Consider the following 15,724-nt stretch of genomic DNA (forward strand, 5'->3'; position numbering starts at 1 on the left):
TCGGTTTTGTGTTTCTGATTTTGGAAAAGTATGAAATGCTAATTTAGTTCAGCATGGTTAAACCTTTTTGAAAGACTTTTGAGTTTTGAGAATTGAACGGTTCCTCTTTTAGAAAGGATTTCTGACTTTACTTTTATTGTAAACCGTTGTTTTTGAAAAGAGGCATAAGACAGTTATAAATCACTAGTACGGTTTATCTTCATGCATCCTATTACAGTAATTCCCAAAAACCCTCTACTGAGAACCCTTTCGAGGATGATGTTCTCACCCCCTATATTTTCCCCTTTCAGGATGTGGGCGCAGAAGTCATGAAAAGTTTATTTAATTGTTGTTGAGATGTTCTGTATTGCTTTATATTATTATTTATTGTACCCTCGCCTTTATCTTGAGATATTCTGTAAGAGGGATAGGAATTGTATTGGATATTGCTTGTGATATTATTTATAAATATATGTATCTATATGGATGTATCCTTTATGAGTTTTTGTAAGTTATATGGTATCTATGGATGTACGTTGTCGAATGAAAGTATTCTTGGGAGTGGTATTGCGGTTTAAAGTTTTAAACAGGATCATATTTTAGTATTAAATAGTATAAGTGTCGTCGTAATGTCCGGGCTATCAGAGTTGCGCAGTCGAAAGCGTGAGCTTTGGTAGTTAGGGTGTTACATCATGTGCCAACTAGGTCTATTCTCAACTCCTTCTTTTGTAATAATGACTTTGCTAAGGATTGGACACATTTTCAATGTTGTACCCTCTTTAGGTTACATACTAGGATATGTGGTCAGATGTTAGAATCCTCCTTATCATAGGGGAGATAGCCATATATAACTGTGTATATCACTATCAATCAATATTTTAATGAAATGCAGCAGTTCTTATTTGTATTTGTTTATTGTTGTACAACTTTATCTTTTCATGTTGATGTTGATTAGTTATTGGTGTTGATTATAATACTTTATTTCTTTCATTTTCTGCGTTATCAAAGGTGTGCATGGTTATATGAGTTCTTTGTTGCTGTGTTTGACAACTTTTGCTCCCAGCCATCCCCCTCCCCCCCTTTGTTTTTCACCTGTTGCTTATAGGAAGTTAATGATGTGCATGTCTTTTTGGCAATGAATTAGGGGTAGTTTTTGCAATTTATGTTTCAACCTCTTGTTCAGTTTAGTACGAGTAACAAAGATGTCTCATAACTCTGTTCGTGCTAGAGAATATAGGCGAAATTCTTTGAAAAGAAAGTAAACACAAAGTCACCATCGAAATGCAAGAGGTCAGTACTTAATTGACTTTCATGATATTTTTAGTGTTTTATACTCCAATTTTTAGTGATTTGATATTTATGCGAGTGTTTGTAATTTTCTTCATTTTGTAATGCTTTAGAGGTTGTTGATTCCTCGATGCCTGCTCTCTCTTTGAATGATTATATGGGTAATTTTTATTGCTCTCTTTATATTTTTGTAGTTAATCTTTGTGTTTCTAATAATTTATCTGTTTATTTTATATGTTTTCAATGTTTCTATTTCTTCTTATGTTTTAGAAAATTTATTTGAGGTGTCCCAGAATGTTAATCAGAGTTCAAATCTTATTTTGTCAAGTATAATAATATCTTTAAGTATTTTATTCCCGTCCAATTTTTTTTCTGTTAAATTATATTTTAAGTTTTTTTATTTATATCTACTAACAAATGTATTTAAGTCATTTATTATTGTTTTTTTATGCTGTTACACCTAAAAGGGTTACTTTAACTATTAGTAACCTAGATAATTTCTAATTAAACATATGACTAGACTTCTGTACTTGGACTCTTTTTAATTTGATAACTAAATTAATATTTGTAGAATCAAACATGATTTAATAATTCTAGATATGATTTAAAGTAATTATAATAACCCTAAATTGTGATAAGTTGTTATTAAATTAGCAAACATAATCGTGAAATTGTTTAGTTGTTGTTGTTTACATGGCTGAAAGTTATTAAAATAGTTAATAATTGATTCAAAACGCACAGTTATTGAAGGTAATTAGATTAGCTAGCGTAAGCCTGACCAGTTGTCGCATGTGGTAAACATAATTAATGCCATTATAAAATTCTTTATTGAATCGTTTAGATTAGTAGATAGGTTTAATTTATATAGTTCTTTCAAATATACACAAGAATTAGAGGTTATTAAATTGTTTAATTAGTGTTTATTTTTGTCTTGAACAATATGAAAAGTTTCTTGGTTATGTGATTGGAATCACGTAATTAGTTAATTAATTAACTTTTCTAGCTAAATAATAGACCAGGGGTATTTGTTGAAAGTTTCTTAATTTTACGCATAGTTCTCGGAACTGAACTAGTGATCGAACCGGTTAGGTTACTGGGTCACCGGGTCACTGGTTCAACCGGTGAGTCACGGTTGAACCGATAGAACCGGTCGTACGTAAATAAAAATATAAAATAGTAAAAAATTGAATAAAGTGACAGTTAGGTCATCCTTAAAATTTTCTATTTCAGATTAATTAGCCCTTGAAAAAAATTAAAATATGAATTTGGTCCTTCAAGATAGTATACCATGAACATATTACGTCCCTCCATTAATTTATCATGTGAAATTAAAAGGTGATGCTTAGATGTCCCTACTAATTTGTCCTAAGGCGAAATCTTCCAAGACTTACTAACTCAATACTCTAAAAAATTTAAACTAAATATCTTTTCTAAGATTTTAATATGTAAATGTAAATATTAAAATATTTGATACTTATTTTAATAATTCTATAAATTCTAAAGAATTAAAAAAATATTTCATTCGGTTTATAAGGAACCGGCCAGTTTTAAGCTGTTTACATGAGCACCATAGGACCGGCCGGTTCATGGATTGCATCGAACTGGCCAATTTTGGCCGGCTTCATTCGGTTTGTGAGGAACCGGTCGGTTTTAAGCGGTTTACATCCTTCTTCAGTTCAAGCTAAACCCAAATCGGTCGGATTACCAGTTCAACTGGTTCACCGGTTTTTCGGTCGAACCGGCGGGTCCAGTCTGGTTCTTACAGCTTTAGTTTTATGTCATAATCAGTAGTTGTACATTAGAAAAAAAAGTTTAATTATTCTGTTCATTTCTTTAATTTCTGCAAATCTTCTATTAGTTCCATATAAATATTTTTTCTTTTAGTTCTCTTCGTCAAAAATTAATTTTTTTTCAGTTTCTTCAATTATGCCTCTCTCGATAGTGATTTGGTCAATTGTATGAGGAGCTATTTACAATAAATAATATGGTGCATGGATTCAACTAAGAGAAAAAGAAAGCCTTGATAGCCAATTAAGAAAAAAAATTGTGCAATGACTCAATTAAAGTTAAAAACAAAAATATAGGAACTTGGTTAAAAATTTTACAAAATTCTAAGGACAAATTGAGTGATTAACATCTAAAAAATACAAAATGATTCTAATAGTAATTTAGATTATTTAATTTGAACCTTCGTAGTTAGTATCAGTGATTAAAATAATAAAACAAAGTCTATTCTAATGTTAACAAAAATGAAACTGTTCTTGAATGTGCATTTAGCTTTATTTATATTTACTTAGTTGATAAATGAATCTTTAATTTTAATTGATTTTCATAGTTTATTACATTTGTAGTGTTCAGCTTGCATGTTGATTATTAGATAATTAATTGATTTCTTATTGCATGATTAATTTTTGTTTATATTTGGTTGTCGAATATATCTTACATAAGTTTGTCTTATTTTAAATCAAAATGGATGATATAGACCAATCAGAAATATATGATCCTTCCATAAATTCATTCAGTCAAGTTGGTTCTGTTATTGATCATCCTCTGTTCTTGCAAAGTGAGATACAAAGTACGCTCTCTTTCTTAAATCATATATTATTCAAGAATAGTAAAATAGAATCCTTATTTATTTAGTGCGAAAAGATCCCATTGTGATTATGTCATGAGATATTATTCAGTTAGTGTAAAATAGAAATAATGTTTTGTGATATATTTTTCTCACAACATTCAAATGAGTCAAGTATTTAGTGTATATTATATCTTTATGCTAATAGTTTATTCATTTTATGTTGAATCTATTTCGTGTCATATAATTCAGATGAAATTCTTTTATTGTTGTGCATATTTTTCTCGACTTTATGTTTACCGGGTTGCCTTGATGTTGGTGACCCTAACTATAAATGTTCAACTTGTGGCGCGTGTTTCTGGTTATTAGAACGTGTTGAAAGAGACTCTGCAGTTAATCATCCTATTTTTACTGTTTGTTGCTCAAAGGGAAAAATTTAGTTGCCTTATCTCCGAAAGCCCCCAGATCTGTTATATAATTTGATCAATGGACATGATAGCAAGAGTTTGTACTTCTAAAAAAATATTTGATCTTATAACAGTATGTTTGCCTTCACGTCTCTTGGCGGTAAGGTATTGGATTCAGTGAATGATGGGAGGGGTCCACCGTAGTTTATAATAAGTGGTCAAAATTATCATCGGATTAGAAGTTTGCTCCCAGATGCTGGTGAGAAGCCTAAATTTGCACACTTATATATATATACGACACTCAGCATGAGATAATGCATAGGCAGTTAATCTTTGGGTATGTGTGTTTGAAATTTTGTTGTTCATTCTTTTTATTGTATTTTTCTGATGTTTTAGTATTATTTGTATTGGAAAACAGGTTTATAGCTGTGACTTCATAGTTATATTGTGTTTTGTTCCAGTTATAATATGTTATTAGTAATTTTTTGCTAATAATTATATATCAAAATATATTACAATTGTATTTTATGTGGTTTTTAAATATATTTTTTATGGTTAATGTATATTTGTTTTAGGCAAACATCTGAGATAGATAAAGAATTGATAACTGAGTTGTTGCAAATGATCGATACTCATAATGTCATAGCACAGTCATTTCAAAGAGTTAGAGAATTCTATCAGTGTCATCCATATGAGATTTTCTCATTGAAGTTGTATTCACAAAGGAACGTTGATCGAAGAATGTATAGTGCTCCCTCTTGCAATGAAATTGCTCCTTTGATTGTTGGAGATTTTGATTCGTCGGACCATGGTCGTGATATTATTGTTTGATCTACTGGTGGTCGGTTGCAACGTATATATGAAACTCATGCTCTGTATTGGCCCTTACAGTATCCTCTGTTGTTTCCATATGGCGAGGATGGTTATCAGCTGAACATTGGTTATCGAGGGGAACAGCCTGGATATGTTCCTAGAAGGAGAACAAGAGTTTCCCTCAGGGAATTCATATGTTTTCATCTCCAGATTAGGGAGCACGAAGATGGAATTATTCACAAGTGTAGGCAGTTATTTCAACAATTTGTTGTTGATTGTTTCACCATGATTGAGTCCCAGAGGTTGTATGAGATTTGAATGAAGCAAAGTACAATTAGAGGAGAAGTCCTTCAAGGAATAGAAGAGGCTATGCGTCGTGGCGATGATGAGGCTTCTTCAATTGGGACACGAATTATTTTGCCTTCTTCCTTCACTAGTGGTAGACGTTATAGGTTTAACCGTTGTCGGGATGCTATGGCAATTTGTAAACATTATTTTGGCTATCCAAATTTATTCCTCACTATTACGTGTAATCCAAATTGGCTTGAATTTCAGCGATTCACAGAGCGAGAGCGAATTCCCATCGCTGATTGTGTTGATATCTCTTGTCGTGTCTTTCATACCAAGTTGAAGTGCCTCCTTAGTGATCTCAAGGAAGGTGTGTTTTTTGGTCCAGTTAATGCAGGTATGTTCTTTTCTCGCTTAGCATTTCAATTTATGTCTGTCGTCTTCAGACATGTAGTTGTCTGGCTTTTTTTGGATGTTTTTTGTATTTTTTAGGTATGTATACTATTGAGTTCCAAAAAAGAGGTCTACCGCATGCACACATGTTACTCTGGCTTAACGGGAAAAGCAACTTACAAAGTGTTGAAATTGTTGATGAATTCATCTGTGCCGAGCTACCCAATCCCCAGAAATTTCCATCTATTTATAATGTCGTCACCAAGTACATGATCCATGGTCCCTACGGTCGACTTAGACTGAGTTCTCCTTGCATGAAAGATGGTAAGTGCTCAAAATTTTATCCGAAAAGATTCGTTGACCAAACGAGCTTTGATGATGATGGCTATCCAATATATAGACGTCGTAATATGGTTATCACAGTGAAGATCAAAAATGTCGATATTGACAACAGATTTGTTGTGCTTTATAATCCACTGTTGTTAATGAAATATCAAGCTCACATAAATCTTGAGTTTTGTAACAAGTCAAACATCATTAAGTATATTTTTAAATATGTTAATAAGGGTCTGGATTGGGTGACTGCAACTGTTGGAGAAACATATGATGTTGGTGAATCTTCTCAGGTGGTTGATGAGATCAAACAGTATTACGATTGTCGTTATTTGTCACCGTCTGAATCCATGTGGAGAATTTTTACTTATGATATTCATCAAAGATGGCCGTCGGTACAGAGGTTGACTTTTCACTTGCCGAACCAGCAACATGTTATATTCGATGATGCTGATAGCACTACTCATATTTATTTGCGCAACAAAGATTTGCTGACCATGTTTACGGGTTGGATGATGGCCAACAGACGGTTCCCGGAGGGGCGGTCTCTAACATATGTTGAATATCCAGGCAAATTTGTCTATTGTTTGAATAGCAAGGAGTGGAAGCCAAGACAGAGGGGATTCTCAATTGGAAGATTGAGTTTTGCTCATCCCTCATCCGGTGAAATTTTCTACATGCGGATGCTTTTGAATGTGTAGAGAGGTTGTACCAGTTTTCGAAGTATAAGAATCGTGAATGGTGTGACTTATGATACATTTCAAGAGGCATGTTCCGCCATGAGATTCTTGATAGATGATAAGGAGTATGTTTTCGCTATTAAGGAAGTCACCGAGTTAGCATCAGCTACACAGCTAAGGAGGTTTTTTGTGATGTTGTTGCTATCTGGTTCCATGGGAAGACCTCTGTCAGTTTGGGAGCGAACTTGGGCTTATTTATCTAATGATATTCTTTACCGTAGAAGACATGAGTTGCAATATCCTGGTAAAATTTTTGTTCATCATGAATTTATTACATGACAGGTAGGCACAGATGCATGCACACAGTAGAGAAATGATATTATGGTGCTAATATTTATTAATTATCGTTAAATGTAGATCTAACTATGAGTCAGGACGAGTTGCAAACATTTTGTTTGTTGGAGATTTAGAAACTATTGCAGAGTAATGGAAAATCATTGAGAAATTATGCTGGCATGCCGGTTCCTAATAACTTTTTAGTCTCCCAATTTAGCAATTTAATGTTGTTGCATGAGTTGCAATATGATACTGTTTCTTTGTCTCGTGAGCACGATGCAAATATCTTAAAGTTAAATGAAGAACAGAGGGTGGTGTATGATAAAATTATTGACTGTGTTTCGAATAAGAGGCATGGATTCTTTTTTGCGTACGGGTTTGGTGGCACTGGAAAAACTTTTTTATACAGAGTTTTATCAACTAGATTACGATCTGAGAAAAATATTATTATAAATGTTGCTTCTAGTGGTATTGCTTCTCTATTGTTACCTGGTGGTAAGACGGCGCATTCTATGTTCAATATTCCTGTTGAGCTGACTGAAGACACTGTTTGTCAGATTAAGAAAGATAGTCCAAAAGCTGAGGTATTTCGATTGGCCGATTTGATTATTTGGGATGAGGCACCGATGACTAACAAATTAGCATTTGAAGCGCTCGATAGGACGTTGTGTGATATAATGGTTTCGGTCTCTGATAGGAATAAAGATTTACCTTTTGGTGGGAAGGTGGTCGTTCTGGGTGTGATTTTAGGCAGGTCTTGCCAGTTATTCCAAAAGGTTCGCGTGATGAGATTGTGATGGCTTCCATAAATTCTTCTGTCGTTTGGAAATACTACGAAGTTTTGCGACTGACAAAAAATATGAGGTTAGCAATCGGATCAGAACAATCAATTGCTCGGGAGTTAAGTTCGTTTTCAGATTGGATACTTCAAATCGGTGAAGGTCGATGTGGAACAGTGGTCAATGATAAACTTTTTGTTGATATTCCTTCTGATATAATCAATCCTGTCTTGGAAAATCCAGTGGAATATATTGCAAATACAATCTATCCGAATTTGGTTCAGAGTTTTCGTGATCCAAGTTTTTTCCAAGATAGGGTAATACTCGCTCCGACTGTCGACAATGTTGAAGAGATAAACAATTATATAGTTGACTTGTTGCCCGGTGAGGAGAAAAATTATCTCAGTGCTGATTCGATATGTGGTAGTGATGCCTATTCTGATGTTTATGTTGATTAGATAAATGTTGAATTCTTGAATCAGATTAGGTGTTCTGGTCTACCTAATCATTCATTGAAGTTGAAAATAGGCGTGCCTATTATTTTTTTGAGGAATATTGATCCGGCTAGGGGTTTGTGTAATGGGACTCGACTTGTTGTGCGAGATCTAGGGACAAATGTAATCGGTGCGGATATTGTTTCAGGTAGCAATGTTGGGGATAAAGATTTTATCACTAGAATGAATATGATTCCCAGTGATATGGTTATACCATTTAAATTCCAACGCCGTCAATTTCCGGTTTCTCTGTCTTTTGCGATGACAATCAACAAAAGCCAGGGTCAGACATTATCAACAGTTTGTTTGTTCTTGTGTCGTCCTGTGTTTTCTCACGGTCAACTTTATGTGGCTCTTTCCCAAGTTAGGAATAGAAATGGTTTTAAGATTTTACTTTGTGATGAAGGATTAGTTGATTCTGCCCAGACTGAAAATGTTGTATTTAAGGAAGTTTTTGATAAGATATAATGTAGTTTTTTATTATATTTTTGAATCTTATCTGTGTAATTTATAGTTTTGTGAATCATTGTTTACGTATGGGGTTTCTACCTAATCTACTTTTTCAGTGGTGATGTGATTGGTAGAGTTTTTCCAACAAAGTGGGTTTATAGATACACCCTCTCCTATTCGAGTTTTGCATTCCCATTTTCATTCTCATTCACTAATCTATTTGAATTGTTTGTTATATTGTTTAACTTTATTTTTGTATTTTTTTAATCAAAACTATTTTATATTTCATCTCTTCATTTCATAGACATAAAGTTGTTTGCGCTGAATTTAATAACTTCATTGAGAAAAGAATGGGTGTTGTGACACCGAGTTGGTATGATGGTCCTGCGTTATTTTCCCTTGAAAATGTCTTCTGCACATATAATGTTGTTCTTCCATATATTATGTATCTTTTTGAAAATATTAAATTTTATTAAAAAACTTGATTATTTACTTTTTTAGATCTAATATTATTTTTTTCAAAAAAAATAGAAAGAAACTATATTGTTAATATATTAATAAAAATAAAATATGAACATCTTATTAATGAAAAATAATTATTTATTTTTTTATACAAAGAAAAGTCAGATGATACCAATGCAAATTTGACTTTAATGTTATAAAAAATTATTTTAATCTGAATTAGACCTTGTAGATACAATTTTATTTTATTTCTGTTATTTCTAAGATATATATTTAAGTATATATATTATTAGTAGTAACTTTTATATTATGTCATGTTTGAATTTTCGTTGCACTTGTTTACATAATTTGTAATAAATAAAAAATACAAGTTAGAATATACCTTTCTAATTTAATTTTGAATAGTTGAACACGTAAAATTTTATTCAAAAATAATTTAATAGTTATCCGTTAAGAAAAAATATCATCAATCATAATTATTTTAAAATGATCATCCACGTTGTATGTATAAATTTTTCTTGGTGCCTTCTGTCTTCTATTTTTTTATTATTATTTTTATTTTAATATTTACCCTAAATTCTGATTTGATATCTAATATTTTAAATATTTTATTTTGGTTTAAAATAATTTTGGACAACTTTAATATTATTTCACTCTTAAATCTGATACAAACACTTTGTCTTAGAAAAGAATAATAACCAAAAGTTTTTTGTAATGCTTTTTTTTTCTGTACGAGATATCTTAAACGTTAGTACTCTAAAATCAACTAAATTTTGAGTAGTCTAGTTAACTTGATAGTTCCTGGAATATGATGTGGTTTCATATTTAGTGTGGAGAGCTCTCCGCGTTTCAGGCCTCCACACATCTAAGGTGTACGTTCTCCTCCAATGTGGGTTCTGCTTAGGAATCGTGCAGCTGCTTCTCTCTGCTTTTGCCGTTAGCTGTCTTTTCTTGTGATTCGTTCACGCAAGCTCCCTTTTTCAACTATTTTGTTTTTATGTATTTCTTATTTAATTGTTTCAAAATAAAAGATTCTATTACTATTTAAAAGATTTTGTGTTATAGTATTGTTATTTAAAGTATTTAGTTATGCACTAAAATATTATGTATTTATTAGAGTTTATCAATGTTCTTCTCTTATATTAACCTTTGATTTCTATCTAATATAATCTAATGGTGTATACAAATATGATGAATTAGATTAATTATTATAAAAACACCTTTTAAATTTAATTTTTAATAGTCAAACACGTAAAAATTTATTCAAAAATAATTTCATAATTACCTGTTAAGAAAAAATATCATCAATCATAATTATTTTAAGATGATCAGTTGGGTTGCCTGTATCAATTTTTCTTGGTGCTTTCTGTGTTCTATTTTTTTTTTTGTTTTAATATTTAGGCCAAATTCTAATTTGATGTCTAATATTTTAAATATTTCATTTTACTTCAAAACGTAGGAAATAAGAAAAACGCATCAACTTCTTTATGATGTAATATATATTAAGTAATATATATTATTATTAGTAACTTCTTTATAATGTGATATATCAATTTTTCTTGGTACCTATTTACATAATAATTTGTAGGAAATAAGAAAATGCAAGTTAGAATATGCTTTTCTAATTTAATTTTTAATAGTTGAACACGTAAAAATTTATTCCTAAATAATTTAATAGTTACCCGTTAAGAAAAAATATCATCAATGATAATTATTTTAAAATGATCATCCAGGTTTTATGTAACCGTTTTTCTTGGTGCGTTCTGTCTTCTGTTTTTTTATTATTATTTTGATTTTAATATTTAGGCCAAATTCTAATTTGATGTCTAATATTTTAAATATTTTATTTGGGTTCAAATAATTTTGGACGACTTTAATATTTTTTTACTCTTAAATTTGATACAAATTCTTTGTATTACAAAAGATTTTGTATTAGAGTATTGACATTTAAAGTACTTAATTATGCTATAAAATGTTATGTATTTATTAGAGTCTATCAATATTTTTCTTTTATATTAACCTTTGATTTCTATCTAATATAATCTAATGGTCTAGATAAATATGGTATGTTTTGTAAGCACATAATTGTTGTGCTCATTTAAAATATACCCTCTTCTTTGGTGGATAAAATTGATAGTTCATATTTTCATATTTTATTTTGATTCCTTTTTTTTTGTTTAAAAAGCCATCTTTTATATATAATTGTTTTATCCGATATCAAAATGTTACTTTACTATGTGGTTTTAAAAATATTAAATTTTATTAAAAAGCTTGATTATTTACTTTTTTAAATTTAATATTATTTTTTTCCAAAAAAAAGAAAAAAACTATATTCTTGATATATCAATAAAAATAAAATATGATGATTTTATTAATAAAAAATAAGTATTTATCTTTTTATAGAAAGAACAGTCAGATGATACCAATGCAAGTTTGATTTTAATCTGTCATAAAAAAATTTTATTCTAATCTAAATTAGACTCTATCCATACAATTTTATTTTATTTTTGTTATTTCTGAGATATTTATTTAAGTAATAAATATATTATTAGTAGTAATTTTTTTATAACATCATATATCAATTTTCTTTCCCATCTCTTTATATAATTTGGTTAATTTATCTAGATCTCAATTGATTTTGCTCTTTTTTCTTTTTACTTAAAACGTATCTCTTTGATTTTGTTCTTTTTTCTTTTTACTTAAAAGCTATCTCTTTTAACAGATGAACCAAATATTTGTTTTTTACAAAAATTAAGTCAGATTATTTTTTTAATACATCGAATTTGTATACAATAAAAAATTAAATATTTAGTAGTATTGATAATTTTTTTTACTATCAGTCTAAGAACATTTGGTTGCAGGATTTTGTTTTTATTAATATAATGATCTCAATCCAAACATAAACGTAATTAAAGTTAGATAATTTGAGTGATTCTAATTTTTTTTTTACAAAACTGATCAATTTCACTTGATGAGGGATCCCTAAACCACATTACTAGCGCAGCCCATCTCCTCCATCCCTAACATAATCTCGATCGGACGCATCATGTCGCCACCCCCATCCTTAACTGAGTCTTCGGCTTCTCACCTGGGTTTTGGTCACATGCACAGAAGCTATGGATATCTGTTCGATTCCATTCGATCCCACCATAAGGGTATTGTTCTATTCCTTCCGTCTGTTCCTTCTCCCAAACGTTCCTCTGTCTCTCTGTGTCAAGCATACCTAATTCTCCATCTTGATTTCTCCGTTTTGGATAGCAGACGTTACCACCGGTGTTCAAGAGGTATATGTGAGCTATAGTTCAATTCTCCTCCTTTTCAATCTCTTTCTCGATTCCTTCTCGAGTTGCAATTTTATTTTTGTCTTAATTGTTACTATTTTATGGATCGATCCTTTAATTTTGAGTTGTTTGGTTTCTAATTTAATGATTGTGATTGTTACTTATTTTTGTAAATCAATGGTTTTTTGCTATGTTTGTGCTGTTGGTGTTTCTGTGAAGTAATTTTCTTGTTGGGGGATTTGCTCATTATAAATTATATAAATTTGTTTGTGCTATTGGCCTAAAGTTAACTGTAGTGGTAGGTATAGTTGACTGATAAAATTTTGTTTTTGCTTTATTGTGAATTTTCAAATCAACTATATGTGGTAGGTATTTGGTAATTTGTAAGAGGCCTCTTCCCATATTGTTTTTGCTCTTTTTCCATGAGTATTTGGTTACTTGTGATGTTTTTCTAAATAATGTGTGTAGCCATATCAATCTGTATATGTCTATTAGTCTATCTCTGTCCCATATGTGAAGCTTACATTGTAAGCTTTAGTGTTTGTTAAATTCCAGAGTTTATAACTCCAACTCATCTCTTTATCTTTCCATCTTAGTTCTGATTTTTTCTCTCTATATTTTCTCCTTTTGGTATTCTTATCCTATATATGCTGGGAATGAGTAACCGTGCTGATATGGTGGATAGAATCACTCCATGGAGAGAATCATGGAAAGTGCATGTTAAAGTTGTGAAGTTATGGTACCACAAGAATCCTGCTTTGGATCGATCTAAAAATCTGTTGCATATGGTCTTAATGGATGAGAATGTCAATTTTATTTGATGTTAGCATTTTCTTAGGTTGTTGCAATTTTTCCTTTTTTTTAAATATGCAAAATGGAATCATTTTTGGTTGCAAAGTGAAATATTTTTGTTGTTTTATTTTTTTAATCAAGTGTTTTTATGTTGTTTGGATACCTAAATAAGTTAACAAATTCAAAATATATATGGATTTTTTTTTCAACTGCAGTTACACAAGATCCAAGCAACCATTAGAGATCAGCTTATATCAAATTTTGCTGTGTCTCTAAACGAAGGGGATATGTACTTGATGACGCATTTTACAGTTGTACCAAACACTGGTTTGAACAGAGTGACGAAACATCGGTTCAGACTTTTGTTCCAATACAAGACGTCTGTTGTTTCTGTGGTATCTCCAAGGATACCTCATTCCGGTTTGTGTTTTACATCAATAGATGAAATTGATCAAATGACACAAGATCACAATTTTCTCATTGGTTCGTAGAAGTTTCTTGCTCTTCCCTTTTAGAATCATAGTATTATGTATTCAAATTTCTGATTCAAATTTGTATATGTTTCAATCTAATTATTAGACTTTCTTGGGATCATTACTGGTGTTTGAAAAGAAAGAGATGTGGTATCAAATGGGAAGTTGATCAGAGTAGTAGTGCTGGTGTTCGAAAAGAAAGAGATGTGGTATCAAATGGGAAGTTGATCAAAGTAGTAGTGCTAGAAGTTTTTACTGATGGGTAATATCTCTCTCACTTTCTCCTATATGAGTACTTATGTTCTATTAATTCTATTCTTTTTATCCAGCTTTTATGTTATAACAATAAATATATAGTTAGATCCTTTTGATCTTTTGAAACTTATTTGTTCAGGAAAAAGGTACAATGCAATGTGTTTGAAAATGCTTGTGATCTGTTGGAATATGATAACATACAAAAATATCCAAGATCTCCCCTGATTTTCCTCGAGTCTTTTAAAATCAAAATAATTGAAGGTTAGTTTCAGGCATATTCACTGAATTTGTAATCTAATATTTACTTTCCTATTTTTTAACTTTTTAATTTAAATATAGTTTGAGGCTAATAGAATATGATTCTTGCATGCAGGTGGAGTAATCCTACAGAATGTGATAAATGTCTCTAGGTTATTCATCAATTTCGACATTCCTGAGTCTGTTGAGTTCCTAAACAGGTTAGTTGTGATAAAAATATTTTTAACCTACAACCTGCCATGCTTATTTTGTTCGTATTCATGTATATGTTTTGTGTTATGAAGATTAGTTATTGTATCTTGTATGTAGATTTAGTGTAGCCAGTTATGGATTCTCAAGACTTGTGACCAATGAGCTTGGATACTTAGTTTCTAAAGTTGATGGTGATTATTTCAATCCCAAACAGATCAGTAATATTCAAGATCTTCATGCAAATAGCGGGGTACTATTTTAGATTGGCAAACTCTCCATTTAATACTTAAACTTGAATCTATTAAACATGTGTGTTGGGTTTCATAATCTGGTTTGTTAATCATTATTCTATAGTATATCATTGTTTTTAAAATTTTACAGGATACGCATTACTTTGTTATTAGGACAATTAAAAAAGTTATGGATGAACCAGATTTGTGATACTACTCATGTGTATGTGGTCACGCTGTTGTTGAGCATGAGGATCTCTACCTTTGTGATGCTTGTCGTTCATGTGTTGAACATGTTATGGTCAAGTAAGGTTCATATGTAACTCTATTATGGAATGGATTAATTATCAATCTTTTGGAATTTTTGTTAGTTCTTTGTTATGTGCCACTATATGTGTTGTTAGGCAGATTTCTTGGTTTTAGTTATCATTCTTGGTTATTGAATGTGTTAGATATGGGATTCGGGTAAAGATTCGCCATGGTGGGTGTGCTGTGTTGTTTGTTGTGCTTGATAATGCAGCAACAAAACTATTTGGAAAAACCTGTTCTGAAGCATTTCTCATGATAGAAGAAGAATTTCATGTTGATCCTAGTGTGCTTGCAGTATGAACTCTTTCATTGCGAAACTCATTTAATATTTACTATTTTTTTGTGTTCAAGTTTATTGATTCTTTTATATTAAACTCCCAAGGTCTGTCAGTCATATTCTCCATAAATGTTTGATGATGTTGTTGGAGAGGAGAAAGTTTTCAAGGTTGAAATTCTTTCTGCAGTTGATCCAGATTACTCCCGGTGCTTTAAAATTGTAAATGTCTTTAGTAATATTACGGAACCAGCTGCAACCGATTATTATATCAATGTATGATACCTCACCCTATGTTCATCATGTTCATGCAATTTTTTTTCTTTCTCAGTTAGTGCATTCGATCCTTATTCTAATGTAGTTATCCTAGGCAAGGCTTCATGGCTC

At 31.1% G+C, this 15,724-nt stretch overlaps 1 protein-coding gene across 1 annotated transcript; it reads left to right on the forward strand.

Annotated features, from left to right (window-relative positions):
- The first annotated feature begins 5,427 nt into the window (after nt 1-5,427).
- Nucleotides 5,428-6,773, forward strand: LOC107469465 (uncharacterized). The gene is made up of 2 exons (XM_016088835.1): nt 5,428-5,743; nt 5,839-6,773. The coding sequence occupies exons 1-2, from the start codon at nt 5,428-5,430 to the stop codon at nt 6,771-6,773; spliced, it is 1,251 nt and encodes a 416-aa protein (XP_015944321.1).
- The last annotated feature ends 8,951 nt before the right edge of the window (nt 6,774-15,724 follow it).

The sequence above is a fragment of the Arachis duranensis genome, chromosome 10 (genome assembly GCF_000817695.3).
Source record: "Arachis duranensis cultivar V14167 chromosome 10, aradu.V14167.gnm2.J7QH, whole genome shotgun sequence".
Lineage (NCBI taxonomy): Eukaryota > Viridiplantae > Streptophyta > Magnoliopsida > Fabales > Fabaceae > Arachis > Arachis duranensis.

What these genes read in the sequence shown, in the direction of transcription:
- LOC107469465 (XM_016088835.1), top strand. Translation starts at nt 5,428, where the DNA reads ATGCGTCGTGGCGATGATGAGGCTTCTTCAATTGGGACACGAATTATT. An exon ending in TTTTGGTCCAGTTAATGCAG is followed by an intron (nt 5,744 to 5,838) that starts GTATGTTCTTTT and finishes TGTATTTTTTAG; the next exon opens with GTATGTATACTATTGAGTTC.